Source organism: Phragmites australis, chromosome 3, assembly GCF_958298935.1.
Source record: "Phragmites australis chromosome 3, lpPhrAust1.1, whole genome shotgun sequence".
Classification (NCBI taxonomy): domain Eukaryota; kingdom Viridiplantae; phylum Streptophyta; class Magnoliopsida; order Poales; family Poaceae; genus Phragmites; species Phragmites australis.
The window spans coordinates 19,236,438-19,261,040 of record NC_084923.1 but is presented as its reverse complement, the minus strand read 5'-3'; the positions used below and the strand labels follow the sequence as shown (position 1 = coordinate 19,261,040).

Genomic DNA, 24,603 nt, shown 5'->3' with positions numbered 1-24,603 from the left:
AGCGAGAACCCACAAAAATTCATAAAATGGCACTGACAAGAAAACCAGGATGAGTTTGAAAAGCATAAAAGCAGTGTCAAAAGAAACAGTCGAACAGGGACATCATCCCCTGTCATACAAACATCTGTTTACTACAAACCTACTGATCTATTCTAGTGAAAATTGCTGAAATGAAGGCACTGCTCGTAGTTTTCATGATCCCCCCTCCTCAACCAGGCTCCCCGAACAGCTAGTGATCCTGGACTGTGAAGGAAACAATAAGCACGTAGATAGAATTTCACACAAGAAATGTGTAAAAGCAACAAATCAAGAAAGCAACCTTTAGGAGCGAGATCTAGATTTAGATGGGCTCCTTCCATTCACTGGTGGGCCGGCCATGTCTGCTATTGGATGGCGATAACTGACGGTCAGGTCCATCCAGGCTCAGAGATCGACTATTTGACATGTAGTACCTTTTGTCGCGAGGATGCGGAGAGTACGACTCCCCAGGTGAATAATTGTCACGGCAATCCCTGCCCCTGCAAATGGTCAAAGAGTTCAAATTGCTGAGTATGAATAGCACACAGAGGATGCAAGGAGCATTCAATCAAAAGCGTATTCATAGCTGGCAAGTATAAGAAAAAACAGAACAGAATTATCAGCAAACTAAATTTTAGACAATTGCGCACTTGTCAACAGCAGCTATAGCAGTAGTAGTGCAGTACAGCACCCACTTTTACCTTCAAGCCAGCTGAATTGAAATGCAAGATATCAATTTTACCTGTCCCATCTCAACAAAGCTACCCAATTTGATCCAAACATGCAATGTGCAATGCATTAAGGTGTTGCCACTGCTGGCTCAACATAATCAGCTCACTTGAAAAATAATCTTTCCCCCAGGTTTCTTAGCCAAGATTATCTTTAAACTCTTGAGTGACAGTACCACTTTATCTTTAACAGTAATGCCTTTCACATTCTCCAACTCTGGAGGTCATGATACTTTCACTTTGGTCTTTATTCTCCAAACATCATGGTTCTCTTTTGGTCTTTTAGACTCTAGATTCTTTGTTGACTGGATAATATACAAAACCAAAGCAACACAATTTAGAGCAACATTAATAGCCTTACTTAGAAGAAATAGATAACAGAACTTCATAAAATTACCACAAAATTTAACAAAACCATACTGCTAATGACATTGCAAGCACATTAACTAAAAATGAATTTACCAATCCACGTGAGCAACACAATCATACATCCTCTCGAAAGTTACTTTTCTGTGAGCATGACTAAGGAGGTAATAAAATTAAAACAACTACTCAGCAAGCAAGGACATTTATCCTTATCCATCAAATCAAGATGAGAATCTCTAGGACATAAAACTTTATGGATGTATTGATGAAAAAAGCAACTTTGTTAATCAAATTGAAAGCATATTGAATGGGATACAAATCCACTTCATCCTGCATGTATTTTTAAATTGTAGGAGTGGTAAAACAACATATATACTTTGGAAATCATAATATATTATATTTACTCCATTTTATTTTACCTAAAATTCAAGAGGGCATAATAATCGTGAGGATGATGAATGGGACTAACGGTGTCTAATGCCTTTCACTTATTCACCTCAAAACTAAAATCTGTAGACAAGGAGAGGTCCAATAAATATATTTCATCCCTCGCCCATCTTTCTCAGTATAAGCTTCGCAAATGTTGGGGATTTTAAAAAAACAGAACAAAGTTAGATGTACTAAAACTAATACTAGGAGCAGTGTAACTAACATAGCATATAACCCCAAGGTTCGTCATCAGAATCATATATTCATAACAGAAAAAAAGCATAAATAACATCTGTGCCTCAGAATATGTCAATGCACAGATAAATGAACTCGGCCGGGAGGCGTTCAAAAGGAAGCAATATGAAACAATAACAAATAGGAGTGCAAGGCATATTCAAAAAATTGAGACCAAACCTGAAGTCACGCCTAACTGGAGAAGGTGAGGGTGAATAGGCTGCCAGGAAAGGAATAGTACTTAATAATGAAATAGAAGAACGTAAGACATGAATTTCACAAACAGCTTCACACTTACAGTGGTAACGGGACCTCGGGGATCTTGATAGTGACGGCCTAGTGTAGCTCCCATCCATGTACCTACCACTATATAAACAGAAGCACAAATAAATTCATTGCCTTGCTTCCAATTTCAAAATTTACTGCCATAATGCTAATGTTACATAACATGGTTCAAACTGAAAAGGATGAATTTATGACTTTATGTACCTTGTTCTTGTTCTTGTGCTCATTTCTTGTGGTGTTTTCCTATTCTCCTCAGCATAAACTATAGAAATCTCTCGACCGCCAATGACTTTATGATTCATTTCTTGCTTGGCCACTGCAGCATCCTCAGGGTAGCGGAATTTCACAAACCCAAAACCACGTAATTCCCTGTAAAAATTGACCAATTACACTAATGATTATGGAACTCATCATGAATTCATGATTTAGTCAAACCAACACTTCATGGTTCCGGCAACTGGCTTTTCATTCTGATCTTTACTCTAAAAAGAACAACTAAAGACATAAAGAATTGTTTATCAAAACAGTAATATACAGCAAGCACTCTACCATGACATCATCCGGTACCTTTTCTGACAAAAAGAATGACTTCAGTGAGAGAATTTCAACCTGTTTACACTACATTATTAGTTATGGATATATGGATCAAACCAATATTCGGTCCTGGATCGAAGTTTGTAAATAATCACTCAAGCAGAATAGTGTATCAGTCTTCTGGAATAAATTATTAGGCGTTTAACTTAATTCAACTACACATTTCATACTGTTCAAAAAGCTGTTCATCAGCTTACCTGGTGTGGAAGTTCCTTGGAAGGTAGATGTCTTTTACAGGGCCAAATTGCTCGAATGGAACACGAAGATCTTCTGGCCTACAAAAGAAGAAAATCAAACGACAGAATATAATTAGTTTACACTGTAAAGTCATCTGGATACACAAAAAAGAGAGACTGCATCACATTGACTACTAATTCAATGGGTGAAATTTATATAAGAATGGTTACTTTGCAGTGACTACTAATTCATTGCGTTGACACAGTAACAAAAAAGCGAAATTAATGCACATGGAACATTAAAAAGGTAAAAAGAGATTCCAGTTCATCAAGCTGTAATAGATGGGTTATCAAAGGTTGCAATCCCTAATGTACAGACATGGAAACACCCTAAGTTAATATATGCGCTTGTGAAGTGCCATTTGCACATATGCTTCTGTGTAACTTTCATATACATAAGCAGCAACGGATCACCTATATGATTCATAAATCAATGGTTGTGACTACAGATACCAAACAAACCCAAGTGGTTGTTTGGATTAAGAAATTTAAGATCGGTTTAATCAAAACATGTTTTATTGTGATTTCTAGTAAAGTTGATTTTAGTTTGTTACTCGGTTAGGATCCTGACTTGCGGATGCCTTCTTTGGTGGAAAGTGGGATTTATTTATGCCTTGTTCAGTTTTGTGAATAACAACCAAGAATGGGATTTCATAAAACTCATTATTTGTAGTTTTGGGGAAACAAGAAATCATTATCCACTTTTTATCCTAATCTAAACAAACAAGGTTTTTGACAGTTAGTTGCAAAGTTGACTTAGCGAAATCAGTTTTTTGTTAAAACTAACAATCCAAGCAACCCCTAGAAGAATCAAACTATATCTATGAGCATGTGAAGTGAGACACAATAAGGCCATTTTTCTGGACTAGCATAATTCTAGCAATCATGAGTCTTAACTCCGTACATGCACCTCTGCTCTACTTAAAGAGAACTCCAAAATGATTCACAACATTTCACCTCAATATATCAATTGAAATCCAAACTGGCGATAGAGTTGTTGAAGAAAATTGTCTAAACAAGGTTAGTCCATTGTGTTGATGTTATCAAATGCAAACTGGTTCATCAAGGATCATGATTAATCATCATTATGTGCAACCATATTAGTGAATGGCCTCCAAAGAGATTTATCTCTCGTAGCACAACATTCTTGATGCAACAATTTGACAGCACTTGTCCACTCAAAAATCAAACGTGAAACAGACCACTCCTGCATTTTCCAGCAAGCATTTGCCCGAATGTAAAAGCACCAGACAATCCATCATCACATTTGGATAATTGGACCACGGTTGCACTTGAATATCAAATACTCAAAACAAACGTTTGTTTTTACATCGCAACCGTCAAATAACACACCTGATAGGCACAGATTTTTTCTTCGAGGGCGAAAGCCAATAGGCATAGAATTATCAATCATATGGTAGGAAAATAGACGTTTGATCATACAACCGAGTCAGTGAGGTGTACTTGCATCCAGCAACCACAAAACAATGTAAATATTTACAGGATAATTCGCCGCTGACGAAGGTAGGATTAACGGCCTAATGCATCGACCCAACCAAATAGCGCTGTGTCACGAACCCTAGGATAAACGAGCCAACAGCCCAGGCCTAGGGAGCAACTAGGGCGCACCTGGCCGTGAGGGAGATGTTGCGGACGAGGAGACCGGACGGCGCGGCCGGCCGGCCGTACCCTCGTCGGGCTCCGAATCTTCCGCCACCACTCCCGCGGTAACGGTCGCGAGGGTCGTCATAGCGCTTGCGACGAGGCGGGCTCCGGCTGTACCGCCGGTGCTGGGGGCTGTAGCTCCGGCTCCGGCTTCGGCTGTGGTACCCTGCCATCGCTCGTCTCGTCGCGGATGATGCGCCGCGCCAGGGAGGAACAACCGACCTTGCTAGGGTTTCTCCGGGGTTCCGGCGCAGTTGTCCTCACAAGGCTCTTGAGATGATGGGCCACTTGGTCGACGGCCCACGGCCCATCTACCCACGGCCCATCTACGCTCCTCCAAAGTCCAAAGTTTTTTATTTTTATATTTTTTCAATTAAAAATTTAAATAAATAGATTCCTCGTCGCAAAAATTAAAAAAATAGACGCCTGCAGCGGTTAGGAGGCTGCCCGCCCACCTCCCCACCTCCTCCTTCCTTATAAAAGGGCTAAAATTGAGGGAAAAACATCATTTTAATCCGAAAAAAGAGAAAACTCTGAAGAGGGAGGAGAGGAGAAGAGAGGAGAGGAGAGGAGAGGAGAGGAAGAGAGCGCGGCGAAACCCTACTGTATTTGATTCGCGGATTTGAATATCACTTTTCGATAATTTCTTGTATACTTTTATTATTGTTAATAAGTACAGTAGCACTGTATGACATAGGTATAGACATGTATGACATAGAGTTTAGAAAATACTGTATTTAGTAGAATATTGTCAATATTACTTACAACATGGTAGGATAGTAATTAAATACAGAATATTATTTATAGTATGGTAGTTTTGAATATGTAGATTGTACAGAGTAATAATTGTATGGTAGCATTGTATGACATAGGAATTAGCACTGTATGACCTAAGGTTTAACGGTATGACCTATGATTTAAGGTTTAAAAATACTAGTATAATGTGAATATTAATTTTGACATGGTAGAATAGCTATTAAATGTAGCTATGGTAGAATAGCTATTAAATGTAGATTGTATAGAGTAATATTTGTAGGTAAGTTTGGTTATGTGTATTATTGAAGAATCTATTGTTAGGCATGAATCAGTGTCGGTAAAAAAAAATTATTCTGATACTCAGAAATATAGTTCGTCGGTCTTAACATTGGTTATATTTGCGGATGTTTCCAAGGATGGCAGATAAATTAATTTTTCAGATATATTATTGTGAGAGTGAAATTAGGTACGGTCCTAACGGTGTAGATTTGTCTGTATTTCGTCATGTCATGAAGGGTCTTAGTAAAGCTAATGGGAGGACCATTGCGGGTGTGTGCAAGTGGTTGATGCGGTTTTTCTAACTAGATCCGCAGCAACATGATCTTAAGATGAAAGCTGTCCTGAGCCGTGCTAGTCAGGGATACTTTGGCGAGCTTGTTCCGATCGAAGCCATATCAACTTGGAGGCAGTATATAGATATATCTTGTGAACGTGATATGTCTCTGATTTTGTTAGCTGAGGCGTACCTAAAAGATCAAACAGAGGTAAACTCTGCGGAAGCAGTAGCGTGACCAAGTGAGATAGTGAAAGATGAATCAGACCTGGTAAATATCGGAACCAGGGTAGATGTTGGGGATATTCCTAAGATGCAATCGATGGGTATAGCCGATGAGGGGGAGCATATCCCTAACATAATTGAAGAGATGGAGTTGGAGGATCAAGAGCTGGAGGAAGTCGTTGCCGATGGGGATTCATCTGACGAGGAGGGTAATGCTCCAATGCCTGCAGAGTGGAGGGATCATGACTTTTCAAAGCTGGTAGTTATCAAAGCTGATCCGACACCGTGACAATATTATGAGAATGAGGTGTCTCAGGGTGCTATGTACCCTACCAAATCTGGGCACCTGGCGCCGCCGCCAGCTGTGCACCACCACCATCCACCATGTTCCTGCCTCGACGCTTTCTCGCCAGGCGCCTCTGCTCTGCCTGCGCCTCCAACCCTGCTCACACCCCGACACCATCCACAGTCAACGCCGCCACCAATCTCGCGGTGGCCACCGTCCACCGCGTGCCGTGGTTCGAGTCCCGCCTCCTCTCCCTACTCCCTCGCGCCGTCCTCTTCGACCCGAGCTGCCTCCGCCTCACGCTCTCCCGCCTCCTCCCTTCCCTCCGCTTCCTCCTCTTCCTCTCCTCCCACCTCCCTGCCCCCGCTCCCGACTCCTCCCCAGCCCCCGTCGCCTGCCCTTCGCTGCTCGGTTCTCGCCAGGCGCCTCTGCTCTGCCTGCGCCTCCAACCCTGCTCACACCCCGACACCATCCACGGTCAACGCCGCCACCAATCTCGCGGCGGCCACCGTCCACCGCGTGCCGTGGTTCGAGTCCCGCCTCCTCTCCCTACTCCCTCGCGCCGTCCTCTTCGACCCGAGCTGCCTCCGCCTCACGCTCTCCCGCCTCCTCCCTTCCCTCCGCTTCCTCCTCTTCCTCTCCTCCCACCTCCTTGCCCCCGCTCCCGACTCCTCCCCAGCCCCCGTCGCCTACCCTCCGCTGCTCGGGATCGACTCGTTCCTCCTCCACCTCCTGCCGTCGACGTCGCCGAACTCCTCACGTCCCACCTGGGCCTGCACCCTTCCCTCCACGCTCTCAACGCCGCGCTGCGCGCCCTGACCTCGTCTTTCGCCTCTTCTCCGCCTCCCCTGCTTTTCCTGGCGACGCTGCCACCGTTGCCTGCCTCGCCCGAGCTTGCGCGGCCGATGGGCGCCCGCTCGACGACCTCCGCCTCCTCAGGGACGGCGCTTTCCGCGGCTCACCTCCGTCACCTGACGCCGCCGACATCATGGCGGCCTTCGTGGCCGAAGGTAACTTCGCCAAGGTATCCGAGATGCTCCACCTTATGATCGCCACTGGATGTCTATGTTCATAGGAGGGTGGAAGAAGCACTTGAGGTGTTTGTGGAAATGGTAACAAAGGGGATTGGGCATGATGTGATCACTTATAATACATTGATCCATGGTCTATGCAAAGTTGGGAAGTTGGCCCAGGCGATAGGGATGTCCGTGAGGTTACTGTTGTCTGGTTTGGAGCCAACTGTGCCCACCTTCACACCGCTCATTTGACGCCATGTGTGAGAAGGGTAGGTGGATGCTGCAGTGGACCTGATCAAGTTGATGCAGGTAAATGTTTGGAGCCATTGGTCCAGAGCAACAATAGTGTCATAAATGGGTATTGTAAGATCGGTAGATCCGATGAGGGCATGGCATGGTTGGCAGGTGTGTTGAAGAGCAATATAAAACATCGATAACGGACGCTTAATTCTTAGGTGGGATCACTGGATGATGCGTTGCTGGTCCTGAATATAATGTTCAAAGTTGGATTTGAACTAGGCAAGTTTGCTTGTATCATACTTGTTGATAAGCTATGCACAGGTAATGTATCTTACTCCCACAAGTTGGATGATATTTTGGTGGCAACTAGTGGAAAAACTAGCAGCAATCAATTATCCTGCAAATGATAGAAGTGTTTCCTTGGCTTCCCAATATTGATGCATCCACCAAGGCGGTGTTTTTGCTGGTGCTGTCAGAGAGAATACTCGAATGCAATTCTGCAGAAGATTCTGGTGATGGAAATTTTGATGTCATTGCTGGTTTGTAATTAATTTGTGACTCTATCATTTTTGCATTTGTTGTGGAGCTTGTCAAGTGTTGTAGCTCTAGTAGTGTCAGTCCAAAAACTTCATGAAGAATAAAAAATAGTTGTCACCATGTATCATTCAAAATGAGAACAATGCTCAAGGCTCAGAGTCTTTTATTGCAATATATGAGTGATCCTTTGAGCGATATTTCCTATTGTCAGCATTCATGAATGGAGGCCCGTCATCACTGGTTCCTAGTGGTTTTGCAGTTCAATAGGATGCCTTCTTCAGTTCCTCAAACTTTAAAAAAAATCATGAAAGGTCTGTCTTCATATTGTGGCCAGATATAGCATAAAATGCTCAAAACATTGTTGAATTTAAAATGCTTTCTCTGATTAGTTGAGTCCTTGTGTTTTCTGGTTAACTTGGGAATTGCTTGGTGCTAATTTGATGGACCTCCATTGCACACAATTGATTATCCAAAAGGTTTTAATTAGACATTGTCCATCTGTACTTGTCATGCTCTCTACTCTTATACTAAGCATAAAGTAACTGCCTAAGAATCAATGAGTAATGATTTGAATACGGAACTAGCTCCTGCATACTGTATACTGCTACTCCTATGAGTAAGGCCAACTCCAGCAGAGCCTTTAAATCTGCAGACTCGAGGGCACTGTAGCAGCACTGTAGCAGTGATGTTCGCGGAGACTGCCAGGGGTCCGTGGGAGAAAAACAGAGTCGGGTACTGTAGCAACACTGTTTACAGAGGCTGACAGCAGAGCCGGAAAGAAAAAAAAGAGTAGAAGGTAGAAAGTATGGTAGCTGTTGGAGATGAAAAAATAATAGATGTTGTAATAGTGATATGAGATATTGTAATAGTATTTTTGAGGATGAAAAATTGAGTAGCTGCTGGAGATGATATAATGACTTTGAATATGGAACTAGCTCCTGCATACTGCTACTAACTTTTGGTAGCCGTCGCAAGTTATAAATCGAATAATGCGGATTTCAAGGAAAGAATTTCTATTTATACCCTATAGGCACACATAGTGTGTTCCAGTTTTTGTGCCTACTTGTTTTTTTAAGAGTTCTAGGGACGGCGCCCCAGTCCATATTGCATTGCAAACATGACAAAAACGTTTTTGTGCCTACTTGTAATTGGACTATCTTCTAATTTTCAGCAATGCCAGCACATGTGGCATCATCTAGTTATGTTTTTCCTTGATGAGCTATTATTGAGGGCTTGGAGAATATCTTTTAGCAGCTGTCGGTTCCAGTTCTTGCTGGGGTGATGGACCCTTTGGATTTCCAACAGACGGTGATAACTAATGTGGAGACCCCATTATCTTGCTTAGGAAGTATTCTCTCTCCTTTCTTTTTGTTATTCCTCTGCTGCTTGTTTTGAATAAGGGTTGAATTCTTTATGCATCTACAAAGATAGAACAACAAGTTGTTATTTCATTTACCATCTCAGGGTCAAGGATCTATTTGCTTTTGGTGCTTATGCTGAATGAGAATGCTTTTCTGCTTCAAGTTGTTACCATTGTAAAATCAATTCAGGTGATCATTGAGAATGTTATGCTTGGATTTACGGTATTGGCTTCAGATGACAAAATTAAGCTAGGGGAAATTTTCTTGAGTGCAAATCCAAAGGTTGTTTTTTCCCTTCTTTCTAATTCAATAGATTGGACAAGAAAATATTCATCACAACAAGTATCTTGTACAAATGGAATCTAGAAATAACTCCTGGAGTCCCCAATTTTCAAAATTGATCAACAAAGTGTAATGGAATGCAGGCACGCTGCGCTGCCGATGTAGTATCAGTATACGCCACTCTTGCTGCAGACCTAATTTATCTGTTGAGCGTGACCTGGCAGGAGCCCAGTTACACTGTCTGTCTGATCATTTCTTTGAATCATGGCAAATCTTGAGGAGGAGACGGAGCCTTCTGCGGTCGGTCCGAACTAGGGATGCAAATTTTGTATTTTTTTGTGAAAGTGCATCCGTCATGGTTGTAACCTGTAACAGTGGTGGACCCACAGGTAGTCCTGGTAGGCCCAGGACTACCCTGGCACAGCCCAAACCAGCCCATAGGTAATTGTTTTGTTGCAACAGGCTAGCTCCTACTCTACTGCTGCTCTGTTGTCCTCTGTGTTTCTGCTACCATCCGAGTGGACTCTCTCTGACTCGCATGCTCTGCTCTGAGTGCTCTCGCCGTGGCCCACAAACAAACCCCACAGCACTGCATACATTAATGAAACACAAACGAATAAAAAACTGAATTTAAATCCTCTGTTCACACATGTAGTGAGGATTTTAAAACACATTATTCATGTTTGGATTATTTATATTGCGGTTTTATAAATTTGGGATTTATTGTTGAATTTACGATATTATACCGAATTACCAAATTTGTATTATCTTTTATCAAATTTTATACTCTTTTACCGAATCTGTGGTCTTAAAAATTTGGATGCTTACCTTATGAAAAAATCCTAGATCCGCCACTGACCTGTAACCCGTTTCTGGTGAGATGGGAAACCTGACCAAGGCTAGCATGCACCTTGTTGACCATCGGCACTCGGCAGGACTCTGCTGCCCCATTTTGGTAACATGCACGGATTCGTTCAGTCCTTGTGCCCGGTCAGGCCATGGGACCGACCGCCGTATACATCCGTGTGAGAATCATTCGGTACAGCTCAAAACAGTACTACCTTATCGTATATGATCACATGTGAGTAATAATCCACAGCTCCAGCGAGATATTTTGCAAGGCGATGCCGGTGTTCCTCTGAGAGAGATCCTTGTAGTGCCAACCTGGCAGGGATTTGTTTCCTTTTTTAATCATCGGTTGATTGTTGTCTTAAGGTTATCTCCAACCGTATGGTCTTCATTTCGTTCTCTTTTCGATTTACTTTTCTATTCTCATTCTCTTTATTTTCTCTTATCTTTAATAATTTTTTTCGAGAGAATCGTAAATGGAAATAAGAGATAATCTCGTTTTGAAGGTAATGGCATTGGTAATTTCTTCGTGACAGGAACTGTGAAGGAAAATCGTTGGAACACTGAAGTGAACGAAAATTCCGACGTGAAAGAATTTTAGTCTCTGAAGAGAAACCGTTGGAGATGGTCGGGATCGAGTGTCATCGGTTAGCTCAGTTGGTAAGAATTTTGAATGACTATTTTTAGAAAATGGGTACTAGCAACAGCTACATTCATTTCCAAGGGAGCAGAGGTTCAGGGTTAGCTCAATGCCAGCGTCCAGCTTAGGACCGGCTCGCATTGGAGAGTATTATTGCATAAGTCGTTTGGCTCGTCGCTAAATTTCCATTGCGCTTCGGTTGTGGCCATGCATCCACTCGATAGTGCCGTGCGTTGCGTCGAGTACATTGACATGATTATTGGCTCTCGCAGGGGCACCCCACATGGCGCGCCGAGGACACCGATCGAGCATGTGGCTAGCTGCTTGGAACTCCCCGCTCGTCGATCGACATCGTCCGTGCATGCAGGACGCAGAGCCTTAGTTATTCGCCGTTTTTTTAACTCGACTGATTATTTCAAACGAATTCGTTCCGACTCCCAAATCCCAATCCATTATATTGGAATGCCGGTTGTGCTCCAGCCCTGCTCCTAGGCTGCAAAATTAATGATAAAATCCACTCCAAATTGTAAAGATATCAAAATTACGAAGGGCTTAGACATGTATTACACGGCTTATCTCAGCTCTCACCACAGGGGCCAACCCATCTGTGGCTCCGCCCCTGTTTAAATGGAACGAGCGGAAATCTAATATCAAATGTGCGCATATTCTGTTTCTATCATATAAAACACGAGTTGTTTCTATGTTATCTTTTTTTTTTACTCTCCTCCTGTCTAATAAAAACTCTTAAAACTCAAATAATTTATTCACTTTTATCATCTATCCTCATTTTTCAGCCTCTCCGTCTCGTTATTGCCTATAAATATAAGATATATTTTACTAATAAAAATAAATAAATTGATTAAGAGAAAAAATAACAAATAATCTCCTCATTTTTCAGATCTCATCTGAAATAAAACTACAACATCGCTCATAACATACTCATTCGGCATCATTCCATAACACATATACATCTATATATATATTTAATTTATATTTAATATTATTATATTCAATATTTATATTTTTATTGTAACAAATTGCGGAGATAGTAACCTAACAGCATGATTCCATAAATGTGTCCAGCGAGCTCCAAATCAAACTACCCTGGCCTGGTATCACCAGCCAAACCTCCATGGCCGCTGACGCTGGGTCCCCACCACGGGCGCTAGGCCCCACCGTCGCGTGCCCCCGCCTCCGCGTATAAATGCATACCGCGCGCTGCCCGCAACGCTTTCGCACACCCATCCATCGCCCACTCGTCAGCCCGGAGAGCAGTGCGCGCGGCCTCTGCGGTGCCCATCTTGGCCACCGTGCGTGGTTTGGTCGTAGGGCTAGTTCGTGTGGCTTCCTGATCCGTTTGGTTGCATCGATCCATGGGGATAGTGCGGGTCGCGGAGGACGTGGAGGCCGGGGTGGTGGGCGCCGGCGGGGGCAGGGGCGGGGGCGGGGGCGAGGTGACGGCGCCGCTTCTCCGGCACAGCCGCAAGGAGGATGTGGGGGCAGTGCCGGCGGAGTCCAAGATCCGGGTGGAGGCGGCGGAGGAGTGCGGGGGAGGGGCGCGGGAGGACGGAGGCTCGCTGCGGATGGTCCTCCTCTCCACCGCCGTCGCCGTCTGCGGCTCCTTCGAGTTCGGCACCTGCGTAAGCCGCCGCCTTAATTACCTTCCTTCCTTCCCAGACCTTTAACTTCTTACTCTGCTTGTGCGGCGTGCACTGGGATTTTGGGAAGGAAACGCTGGCCTGCACAGATTTCACTAACCCGTAGTTCGTAATAAGTCTCTTCCCACAATACGTAGAGGCTGGGGATAATCTTTATTCCTTATTTCCTTTAGAAGAAAAGTTATCTTCCTGCAACACGCTTAACAATTTGCCTTGTTCTGATGGACTTTGGCAATCGATAGATAAAAAACGAAGACATGACTGCACTACTACAACTGATTACTGACGAGAGAGAAAACTAATTATAGTAGCAGCACTAGTGCTGCCTTTATTTTTACAGGTCCTTGGTCAATTGTCACCGTCGGTTTTAGTGTACTGCATCCAAGGGAAAAAATATCTCAAGAAATGTAAAAATATCAAAACTGCATGGATTGCATTGTTTTGCAACAAACAAAGCATAGTGGCATGAACAGTTTGTCAGATTTGGATGTTTCTCAGCTAAAGAACCTTGTTTCTTGCTAGAGGACAAGTGTTCCTTCTCCAATTATGTCGTTGGGACATATAATACTATCTGTGACTGATCCATTGAGAATGTACTAATTGTGAAGGGTTTTTTTTCCAGCGTGTGCGTGTGTTAAACATGACTAAGGCCGTGTTTGTTTGCTGCTTCTAGTTCTGCTTCTGCTATTGGCAGAAGCCAGAAGCCAGAACAAACGAGGTTTTGGAGAAGTGGCTTCTGGAGAAGCCAGAAGCCTGCTTCTGAGGAAAATGAACTAAAGCTGAGAAGCTCGTTGAGATGTGCTTCTCTGAGAAGCTATGTGCTGAGAAGTCAAAAATTTATTGTAGAAACCAACAACCTATTTCCAACAGCAGCTTTTCAGACAAGCCAAAAGCACAGCTTTTCAGAAAAGCTCAAAAGCAGAAGCTCAAACAAACACGGCCTAAGGCTCTTGGCATAGCTTCTGCTGGTAGATTTTGGAGGATTTTGCAGAAGCTGTGTTAAACAGTATGATTCTACAGTAGTTTATCAATAAGCAGTAGATATGGCTAAATGGGCCGTGCCTATTAGGACGGTTCGAGGCTCGGCACTGTGGCACGGCCCGAGCGTGCGGCATGGCGGGCCGACACGGCACAGCCTGGCTAAGTCGGGTCGGCACGGGCACGGCCCAGCACGAGCCGACACGGACAGGCACGATCCGATGCGGCATGTCTGGACCCGGTTGTTTTGTATTTTCTATATATATTTTTAAATTTTGTAGCTATTTTTTTAATCTATTTTCTATATTTTTATCTCATTTTTATCTATTTTCTATATATATTTTTAAATTTTGTAGCTATTTTTTATTTTTATTTTTTTGGGTCGCCCGTGGCACTATGTCCGTCGTGCTCACTGGGCCGGCCGTGCCGTCGGGCTGCAATCGTGCCCAGATCGGCCTGGCACGGCACGATGCATGACAGGCCGTGCCATGCCGGTCCGAATGGCCCATTTGACCATCTATGATAAGTAGATTCTGAGAATGAATTGCACAATCCGGAGAAATAAAATCTGTTTTTCACAGGATTCTTTAGGAAGCGGATTATGCAAAAGTACAAACAATGCCAAATAGAGCCTAATTTACTCGGCCATGGTTCTTTGCAGGTCGGCTATTCAGCGCCCACTCAATCAGAAATAGTGGATGAAGTTGGACTATCCATCTCTGAGGTTTGTAATTACATCCTTTGGTCGAAAAAATAGTTTTTATGCACAGTGACACGGTCTTTAAAATGCAACTTTGACCATTAATTTCTATGTAGTGCCTTGATTTTATTTTAGTAAATTGTACAAGACGGTGTTCAGCTCTGACCTTTCCTATACCTGCGACGTGTGCTGTCACATTTTAACCCGCAGTTTGCAATTTTTGGATCTATATTGACAATTGGAGCAATGATTGGTGCTGTTACTAGCGGGCACTTAGCAGATTTTCTTGGGCGTAAAATGGTAAAGTGTCTCCATTGTTATTTGGGCCAATTTCCATACTATTACTGAAGATCACCTTTTCACTGTGTCCTCTGTTTTGATTTCTAACAGACCTTGTGGATATCAGCCCCTATTTGCATATTTGGTTGGCTTTCTATACATTTGGCTAAGGTTTGGTCTTTGATATAATGATTCTTGTGCCGAGTCTTTATCCTTCGTGAGAACACTGCCCGTTTCCTATCCATAACTTATTCTGAATGTACAGAGTGCTATCATGCTCTACTTCGGGAGAATCTTGCTGGGCTTCAGTACTGGAGCTCTCTCTTTTGCGGTATGCCTCTCTTAATTCAGATACACTACCCTGCTGACTCTATTATGTCTTCCTCTCTGTATCAGTTTCAACATTAACTTTTCCCCTTTACCAACTTCATATTTAGTGTGCTGACATTGCGCTGGATCTGGCAGGTGCCTGTGTTCATTGCTGAAATAGCACCAAAGAATCTCAGAGGTGGTCTTGCAACTTCAAACCAGGTTTGAAAACTAAGCCTCGAGAGTTCCGTAACTTGCAGTTAATTTTGTAAGTGTTAATAATTTCCTCTGTCTGTCTTCTGCTTGTGCAGTTGTTGATCTGTTCTGGGAGTTCAGCTACCTACATAATAGGGGCGCTGGTTGCATGGCGCAATTTGGTACTTGTAGGTAAGTTGTGTTCACATCAATGTAAGATACACGATTCTACTTCAGATTCATGTTGGATGTAAATGATTAGAAGTATCTGTGCAGGTTTAGTCCCTTGTGTTCTCCTGCTAGCTGGTCTCTTCTTCATTCCAGAGTCGCCGAGATGGCTGGTAAGACACCTTTTCATTAGGTGAATGACCTGTGAAACATGACTTTTTGGATGTGACAGTAGTGAAGAAAAGAAGCCCACGCTGGGCTTTAATTAAGGGCTGTGTTAGCAGGACTTACAAAATTACTTAACAATATAAAGCATGCAGATAAATAAACACAACAAAAAAGAACTCATCAGTTACATAATAATTCTTGTCAACTAGCATGAAACTTTAAGTTCATCTGTGTTATGAAAAACCCTTTGCATTGAGTTTCACTATGCATTTAAACTACAGGCCAGTGTTGGAAGGGAGAAGGAATTTCACACCGCATTGCAAAAGCTGCGGGGAGAGAATGCTGACATATCTGAAGAGGCGGTTGAGATTAAAGTTGGTTTCTGTCCTAATAGATTATATAGATTGGAATTTATAATGTGAAGAATACTATGCTCAAAATAGTCATTCTATTCAGGAATATATTGAATCACTCCATAGCTTCCCAAAAGCCAGGCTTCAAGACTTGTTTCTGAGCAAAAATATATATGCAGTCGTTGTAAGAAACCACTTCTTCAACTAGGTCCTGTTAAAAATATGCTTCTCTTTGTTCACTGTATATGGAGTTTGATCATATAAAACTCTTATATGCACAGGTGGGTGTTGGCTTGATGACTTTTCAGCAACTGGGAGGGATAAACGGTGTCGGCTTCTATGCAAGCTATATCTTCACTTCTGCAGGTACACAAATATCTGTAATATTATGCTGTCTTTTTCTAACAGTCCTTTATGAATATCTTGATTGTATCACAACTTCAGGATTTTCTGGAAAACTTGGAACCATCTTGATTGGCATTATTCAGGTTTGAGATAAGCCGCTTTTTGTTGGTAAAAGTTACTAATTAGAACATTTTGTTCATAACAATGATCATTTCAGATTCCAATTACATTGTTCGGGGCCATTCTCATGGATAGGAGTGGAAGAAGGGTTCTTCTGATGGTATAAACACTACAATGCTGACTGATGCATACAAAGAAAGAATGTTAGGTAGAATGTTTTGTGAGATCCTTTTATTATCTAGGTCTCCGCCTCTGGAACATTTTTGGGATGCTTCCTGACTGGAATATCCTTCTACCTAAAGGTAACTATAATGCTTCTAATCTAGTATTTGGGAAAAATACTTTTGAAACTAACAACATATATGACACTGTCATAAGTTAGCTCAATAGCAGTCACTTGATAATCTACTGGTAAAAGTTTCAACTCATGATACTAAGAGTATGTATGGTAAGGAGGATAAAGTTTCTTTGTATCTGTATATAATGGTGAATGCTTCATCATCTGTTAGGCACAAGGACTATTCCCAGAATGGGCTCCCTCGTTGGCTCTTTCTGGCATACTGGTAAGAGATACTGAATCCCTGCACTTCCATTTTGTTCAGTTGCCGTATATGAATCATTCAAGGAAGTATTATATCTCATACAATGGTACATTGTAGAGATATATATATTCCCATATAAACAACAAGTCATGCATTTTGTTTCTACTAGTATTCTGAAGTTCTGTCTTCTGATTCTGCTTCCTGAAATAGGTGTACATTGGGGCATACTCAATCGGAATGGGTCCTGTCCCTTGGGTTGTCATGTCCGAGGTAAAATGGAATCTGGATCGGTTTTCGATAATTCAATGGCGTGGTCGACAAATGGTACAACAAGTATGCTAGCAATTTACCTTTGTCGAACTGTTTGCCTGCAGATATTCTCAATTAACATCAAAGCAATTGGTGGAAGTTTGGTGACCCTTGTTAGCTGGTTAGGTTCCTTCACGATTTCTTACTCGTTCAGCTTCCTCATGGACTGGAGCTCTGCAGGTAATGCACTTCACTTGCAATTTTCACTTCACCTTCCTTGGAAAATAAAATGCAGTCCAATTATGAAAATTGGCTCATTAGAGGCAACCTTTCAAATTAAACAGAGAAAAAGAGAGCATGGCACGTAAACTTTCCTACTTACATTTTGTTCCCCCTTGTTCTGTACAGGGACTTTCTTCATGTTCTCTGCTGCGAGCTTGATCACGATACTGTTCACGGCAAGGCTAGTACCTGAGACCAAAGGAAGAACACTAGAGGAGATTCAAGATTCTCTAAACTCCAGAAAATGAACTGATAAAGGATGTACACTAGAGGAGAATTTAATGATGGAAAGGAAAATGATATACACGTTCCTCTACCCGCCTCAACTGCGGCCTTCATTGCAGTTCTTCTGCCCATTGCAGAAGATTAAAAGAAGAAATTTTCACCTTCTCCCCGTTCTCTTCACATTCCTTCTCGATTGCTTCTCCCTGTAGTTTGTGGTGTACCATGTAGGTTAAGGACGACGCAGACTGAGATTATGTACCATGTTTCTCCAGATTATTGAGCAGTAAATAAAGCGCCATTATATTCTTCATGAGGGAATTCCACTGGGAAGCAAGAACATTTTATCTTCGTGATCAGCGGATCAGAAGAACGAGGTGTTATGATTAAACCCTAACGGGTGGATTGGTGCCCCAATGCCTCCACCATCCCACCAATAGAATCCCATTGCTTACGATTTACACACAAGCAAATGCTTTAATTTATTTGTAGGCGTGGTCTGGCTCCTGCCGATCTAATCTGCAGTTCACTTTTACTTTTACACAGGGACAGTGTTTAGAGTATTGGGATTGCTCAAAGCCGTAAAAAGGAGTTATCTGCATCATACAATTATGTTTTGTGGGTATGGAGTTCCTGCAGTGTGAGTCTCGAATTTTTATGAACAATAATTTTCAAACGTAGATACCGGTTTGGCCTTCGAGTTCAGCGGGTGTGTATCCAGAGAACTTGAAGGATACGCTTTTTCACATGCAAAAGATATAAGAATATGCATTTTCTTTCTTTCCTCGTGTCACTATGTACTTAGAAATTATGTGGCCTAACCAACAGGCTAACCCTTAGAAAAGATATTTGGTTACAACAACACTCTTTACACAAAAAGTGTGTAAGAGATTTTGAAAATCGATTGTTAGAATAAAAAAGTTAGATATACTGCTAGAATACACAAAATGATGTGGAGTTGCTTTTGTGGATTCCTCGGCATGATGTTATGAGGTTGCCACTAGAGGTATTACATGCATTATACACTTCATTTACATTAAAACCTAATTTATAAATATTTTTTAGAGAATCAGGTTTTCCAAAGCTACAACCCAGAATCAATTTTTTCAAAAATCACAGTTGAAACAAGAGTCCACAATTCTCTCTTCTCTAACACACTCTACCTTACTCTCCTAGCTTCCCCGTCTTCATGTCTCCTTAGTGTGGCATGGCATGGCAAGAGGAGGCACCTCAATTTACAATACCATGTAATCGTAGTGTCACATGATATTGCGACCAATGTTCCCTTTAGTATATTCCTATGAAATACTAGTAACCATGCACGTGTGCTGCACACATGTATACAGACCCCACGTTTAAAAGTAAACTACAGTGTAGAAATTTATGCTAATCTATTATAACTGTACATAATTGAAGTCAAATAATTGATATGGTTATGCATTTTTGGGTAAGCTAACATATACTTAGATGGGTTTAAAATATGTAAACGAGAAAAATAAACGATACAATAGTCATGAGTAAAAATAATAGCATAACTAATCTCTCATTCTGAACCATCCAATCCCTGATACGTTTAACAAATTCCTATTGTATTTCAGCAAGTAAAGCAAGAACTTCTTTCTTAGTTCATGCCATTCTGTAAGTGTATTATATATCATTGTAATTGTTAAAAAAGTGCACAACCAGACAACCAATTACTTAATGTAAACCACAATCCTGTTGAGAACACTTACAGTGCAAATTGATGGTTGTAGTTGTTAATCGTCCACGCACACATAAAGGTAATAACAAAATCCCATCATGAAATAACAAATTGATACATCTACCTGAATAATCTAATTGATTGAACCGATGTTCTAAGGAATATATATGTGTGTGTATACAGTGAGTCTATTCTAGGACTAGCCGCAACAGTGAACTACGTCGCATCACTTCAGTTGTTGTAGCCATCTTCGCAACACCCTAGTTACAACTAAGAAACTAATCAGTTACGACGGCACATATATGTGAGTTATGATCACATGATAAAAAGTGTATAATTACGAGAAGCATTATAGTTTACTGTTGCACCACCCCCAGTTACAACTAAGAAAATAGTCAGTTACAACAGCACAAATAGTTGAATTACGATCACATGACAAAAAAATCAGTTACGATAGTAACTATACTACTTTTTGGATCGTAACTAGGGTATGCGCAGAGGTAACCCAGTTGCGACCACATGACAAAAAATGCATAATTACGACTAGATAAGATACCCAGTTACGACCATATATATTTGTAGTAACTGACTATCTTGTGAGTCGCAACTATACTATTTTTTTGGATTATAACTGCGGGATGACGCAACAGTGAACTACAGTGCGATTAGGCACATAATAGATATACAATGTACACACACATGTGAGCAATATACAAAGAACCTCACGGGGATATTACACAGGCACAAAATATAACAAATATATCTCTAACAACCTCAACCATTTTACCTGCTCCGTACCCCCTGATTTACCATAGAGGTAAAATATATACCAATTTCTTCGGGGCAAAGTCTCCTACGCGGTTTCATAGATGTTGCGCCATTCCGCACACATAAAGATAATAATTTTCTTCGGTTACCCCTTCACAATTTTCTTGTAAAATGGATGACTCCTCTTCATCATTTAATGTAGATAAACAAGCAAAAAACTACACTTGATACAAATTTTTGTGACACAAAAGTCACACACTGCACACTTACTAACCAACAGTGAGTAATTTACAGAAGAGCGGACCTTGCTGTGTCCTATGTATTGTTCAAATTTTAGTAAAGCACGGCCAAATTATAACCTATTGTGGTCTCACACCAATCTCGCACTATGATAAGGAAAAATATAGTAATATTATAATCCACAACCACAAAAGGCAAACATTTCCCAAATTCAAGTTCTATATCAAGAAAATAATGAAACATCAATCAATGTGCTAAAATTCTGATAGCCGATAATTATACACTCTTTTATGTCAGATGAAAAAATTATCGACTATTAGCCTCACCTTGGATCCCAGATCAAAGGGATATCCTCAGCATTCTTCCTACCATCCCTAATCACAATGCTTACTGTGTTGGATGTATGTTCTACCAAATTGTACCGGTGAGGTACTGTGCAGTAATTTGTATGGTATTGCATTACAAATTCACCGAAACCAAAAGTTCACCTACTCATCCACTAAATTCTTGAACCTTGAACAAAAGTGAAGATCGCAACCCAAACAAATATTTTCAATTGTATATAAATTTGTGTGAGTGTCAGGAATCCCATAAGAAACCATATTGGAGCTTGCAGAATGACAAAGGAAATGTAGCTTTAAATGATGAAGTCAAATGAAAAGGCAATAGAAATGGAAATGGAGATGACCAAACAATCACAAAGAGCTTATCTTGAATCCTATGAAACCATGCACATGGAAGAACCTCAGATGATAACCATACTTTGTGCAATCTATCACACCTTCAAAATCAACAGGATGAAATTCTTATAGTACATGGTGAAAATTTGTATGATAGTCTAACATAGGCATAGATACCAGCAGGCTACAAATACTTTCACAATTTCAAACATAAAGGACAATTGTGCAACTTAGGTTTTAGCTAATGCTTGCATTTAGCATAATGTAAGGGAGCTTGACAAATGGTATTTTCAAAGTACAGCAAAATCACACATCAACACTTCCATAACTTCACTATGAAATCTGAAAATTGAAAACATACAGACATTTCACACATATAGAGCATGTTGAAACTTCCTAAAAGTAACATCTCATTAGGCCTATCGAATATGATTTTTTTACAAGAAGAGAGAAAATCCCCAACAAGCTTTTATATTAAATAAAATAGAAAAAACATGTGAAGGGTTTAAGAAAACAAACATGAGAGAGAGAGAGAGAGAGAGAGAGAGAGAGAGAGAGAGAGAACTAAAAAAAATATGATAAGGTGTCAAGCCTGGAGAAGACTACAACTCTTGTTGCAGAATTTACTCTATACATGTGAAGGGCTACAATTTCTTTGATGTTGCCAAGCCAAAGATGTTGAGATGACCGGCCATTTTAAAAACATCTTCTCATTTCACACTTTCCAAATGCACCAGGCCGAGATTCTGAAAACTTCCATGAACAAAGAACTCTAGAAATTCTGCTTTGCCAGGATGACATTGTTGTTAGACCTTTCCATTGCTGCTAGATCACCAGGGATAGCAGATCTCGACTCAGTGCTCTATCCCTCCTCCTCCCTCCTCAATGTTCACCGGACTAATGAAATAATAATAAACAATTAGCTAGGATCTACATGTTGTATCACTAATATACAGTTTGGCAACATGTCACACCTCAAAAACTCTAACCTAGTCATTAAGCACGCATATGCATCATGACATCATATTTTATGCTTTTGGTTTCGTTTTAAGTATTCAAAAATATTTTGGAAATGTTATGTTGTTAATCAACGCGAGTTCCCACCATATACTTATGTTTGAAATAGTTTAGATGGTCCAAAACTATTTAGGAAAGAATGGGAAATGAATTAGAAGAAACTGAGAAAATAAAGAGAACTTTCTACATGTGGGCCCAACTCACGGTCTGACTGGTGCTCCCCACGGTTTGACCGTCAGGGCCCAAAGCGGTCACTTAAGACCCATCGACCACCTCTCACTCATTCATTTTCTTCCCTCACTTGAAAGAGAGAGAAAGGAGAGCTCACTCACCATTCCTCCACTTCGAATTCAACGGAGGCTGAAGATTGAAGGAAGAGGCCACCCACGAGTTCCCCACGTCATCCCCGAGCTGGAGCAAGCCTCAAGCCTTTCTTTCACCTCTAAGCCGGTTGGAGCACCCCGAAGTCGATCTCCACATCGGAGCTTCCCCGGAGCTAGTCAATCCTTTAGAAAGCTTCCTTACATCAAGATAAAGCTCCCCAACCCCTTTCCCTTCTCCCCTCCCCCCAGTTCCCCCACTTCCCATAGCCATAGAACTGAGCTCCACCTAACTATGGACGCCGATCCATAGGGCCGAAGATTTGACCCATGCATATCGCTCAAACCACCTAAAATAAATCCCAATAATTGCATAGAGCATTTAGGTACCGGCTTGCCCAAAGGAGTCACCGGAATTGTCATCGACAAGCTCGCCAAGTGCCACTGACCGAGCACAGCAGTCCGATCGTGTCTCATTGCGGTATGACCGCTGTTCCAGGAGTCAGACCACCCCTCGGGCCGGTCTGACTGCTGTGTATCAAATCGACACACTTCCTAGGCATTCAACCGCCCTTCTCCACAGTTCGACCGCCCTTCCTAGTGGTCTGACCGCCTATATTGGCGGTCTGACTGAACCGTTTTATTGTTGTTTACTATTTTGCAGAAACTTGTAAATTTCATAATAAATCTTTATAGCTCAAAAAATTGTGAAACTAATTTTGTTGGTTTCATAATAATGTTCTATACATATTAAAAATATCTACAGTCATGAAATAATTAATTAAGTTTCTAAGATAAATTAATTATGTTAAAGTTTCATTAATTCACCACTAATTCTTTACATGTCTAAAATTTGTGAAACCATTTTTTACTAATCTTCTTATGATATGTGCTAACTAGGAAAAATATTTCTTACATGTACAATCTGTTTAGCATGCCTTTCTTGCTATAATTGCTTGAGCTTGAATAACTTAGATAATTCCATTAGGATTTTATAAAGACCCAAAGTGATTTATTCTTGTTGCATTGTAATCATGAAATGATGAACTTCATCTCCACCAGATCTCATGCATCATAAAGCATACTTTATAGTATTTCATCATATTTATTGTGATGTATTTTCATTCTTTTAGTGATCGACGAACCGGAGAGTGATGAGTTTTTTTGAGGAGATTTTTGTGGTTGATCTTGTTTGTGAAGCTGAGCACCAAAGCAAACATCGATACATATTTCTCCTATATTTTAGTGAATTATTCGTCAACTTATTAGATATTACTATGTATCGTAAATGCATGTTTATCTAGTTGATGTTAGAAAGCGGGTAGAACCTATCTTGTTGCATATGTTCCTACCTTGGTTCACCCTTGTAACATGTGGATAGCAATATTAATGCATAACTTAAATTTTGTCTAAACACTTAGCAATGCATAGGTTATCTGTAGAAGTCGTGCGGTGGAACGTTCCATCGTTCGCGAGTTATATGCTTAATTATTTTCACGATGAAAACAATGTTGAGATGGTGAGTTGTGAGAATGAGATGAGATGTGGACGGTGTTAAGGGCAAGTCAAGAGAGGAACCTAGATACCATAGACTGTTTGCATCGTTTAAGCATTGTTCGTTGGTGCTGTTAATTAAGCACATTTCTGTACTACCACACACCCAAATAGGGTAAGGATGAGCCAAGTATTGTAAGTCACCACGTTCATTTGACTCATGCGCCCTTGATGTAAGCGAGAGGTCTTGTAGAGGTGCCTGAGGTTGCTCCGGGAGTAAACCTAGGCGACCTCTGCATACTCGGGCATGAGAATAAAGGTTCCGGGTGGGTATATGAATGATTGTCATATGAATCACCATTTGCAACCGACAGGTTGTGTGGAGAGTGGTCTTGTATCGTGTGGGTAAATATGCACTCACTGCATGGTGTAAAATCAATTCAAATTATTGCACTCTGAGCAAGCTTAATGCTCATTAGACATCACCGTATAGTCTCATTTGGTATTGGTGGTG

The 24,603-nt window shown here is 41.3% G+C and overlaps 2 protein-coding genes and 1 pseudogene across 13 annotated transcripts; 2 read left to right on the top strand and 1 right to left on the bottom strand.

Annotated features, from left to right (window-relative positions):
• LOC133912565 (serine/arginine-rich SC35-like splicing factor SCL28) lies at window positions 1–4,814 on the bottom strand. 11 transcript variants are annotated; one of them, XM_062355372.1, is made up of 8 exons: window positions 4,520–4,814; window positions 2,852–2,929; window positions 2,265–2,429; window positions 2,074–2,141; window positions 1,956–2,006; window positions 453–518; window positions 320–383; window positions 1–243 (listed from the first exon to the last, which is right to left on the bottom strand). In XM_062355372.1, the coding sequence occupies exons 1-7, from the start codon at window positions 4,726–4,728 to the stop codon at window positions 322–324; spliced, it is 699 nt and encodes a 232-aa protein (XP_062211356.1). In that variant the 5' UTR covers window positions 4,729–4,814; the 3' UTR covers window positions 1–243; window positions 320–321. The 11 variants fall into 11 exon arrangements, 7 of the variants coding, with proteins under 7 accessions (XP_062211356.1, XP_062211357.1, XP_062211358.1 ...); XM_062355373.1 differs by having other exon boundaries at window positions 1–238; XM_062355374.1 differs by having other exon boundaries at window positions 1,956–1,995; window positions 4,520–4,812.
• A 1,597-nt stretch (window positions 4,815–6,411) lies between these two features.
• Window positions 6,412–8,365, top strand: LOC133910560 (uncharacterized; annotated as a pseudogene).
• A 4,260-nt stretch (window positions 8,366–12,625) lies between these two features.
• LOC133912563 (sugar transporter ERD6-like 16) lies at window positions 12,626–18,181 on the top strand. Of its 2 annotated transcripts, XM_062355369.1 has the most exons (18): window positions 12,626–12,940; window positions 14,598–14,660; window positions 14,847–14,936; window positions 15,027–15,086; window positions 15,181–15,246; window positions 15,381–15,446; window positions 15,536–15,611; window positions 15,696–15,760; window positions 16,037–16,129; window positions 16,212–16,292; window positions 16,390–16,474; window positions 16,553–16,596; window positions 16,671–16,733; window positions 16,816–16,875; window positions 17,083–17,136; window positions 17,326–17,385; window positions 17,490–17,604; window positions 17,773–18,181. In XM_062355369.1, the coding sequence occupies exons 1-18, from the start codon at window positions 12,674–12,676 to the stop codon at window positions 17,892–17,894; spliced, it is 1,530 nt and encodes a 509-aa protein (XP_062211353.1). In that variant the 5' UTR covers window positions 12,626–12,673; the 3' UTR covers window positions 17,895–18,181. The 2 variants fall into 2 exon arrangements, with proteins under 2 accessions (XP_062211353.1, XP_062211352.1); XM_062355368.1 differs by having other exon boundaries at window positions 16,390–16,596.
• Window positions 18,182–24,603: the final 6,422 nt, after the last annotated feature.

What these genes read in the sequence shown, in the direction of transcription:
- LOC133912563 (XM_062355368.1), top strand. Translation starts at nt 12,674, where the DNA reads ATGGGGATAGTGCGGGTCGCGGAGGACGTGGAGGCCGGGGTGGTGGGC. An exon ending in CCTTCGAGTTCGGCACCTGC is followed by an intron (nt 12,941 to 14,597) that starts GTAAGCCGCCGC and finishes GGTTCTTTGCAG; the next exon opens with GTCGGCTATTCAGCGCCCAC. An exon ending in TCTTGATTGGCATTATTCAG is followed by an intron (nt 16,597 to 16,670) that starts GTTTGAGATAAG and finishes TGATCATTTCAG; the next exon opens with ATTCCAATTACATTGTTCGG.
- LOC133912565 (XM_062355370.1), bottom strand. Translation starts at nt 4,728, where the DNA reads ATGGCAGGGTACCACAGCCGAAGCCGGAGCCGGAGCTACAGCCCCCAG. An exon ending in CCAAGGAACTTCCACACCAG is followed by an intron (nt 2,430 to 2,851) that starts GTAAGCTGATGA and finishes CAATTTTTACAG; the next exon opens with GGAATTACGTGGTTTTGGGT. An exon ending in AGCACAAGAACAAGAACAAG is followed by an intron (nt 2,142 to 2,264) that starts GTACATAAAGTC and finishes CTGTTTATATAG; the next exon opens with TGGTAGGTACATGGATGGGA.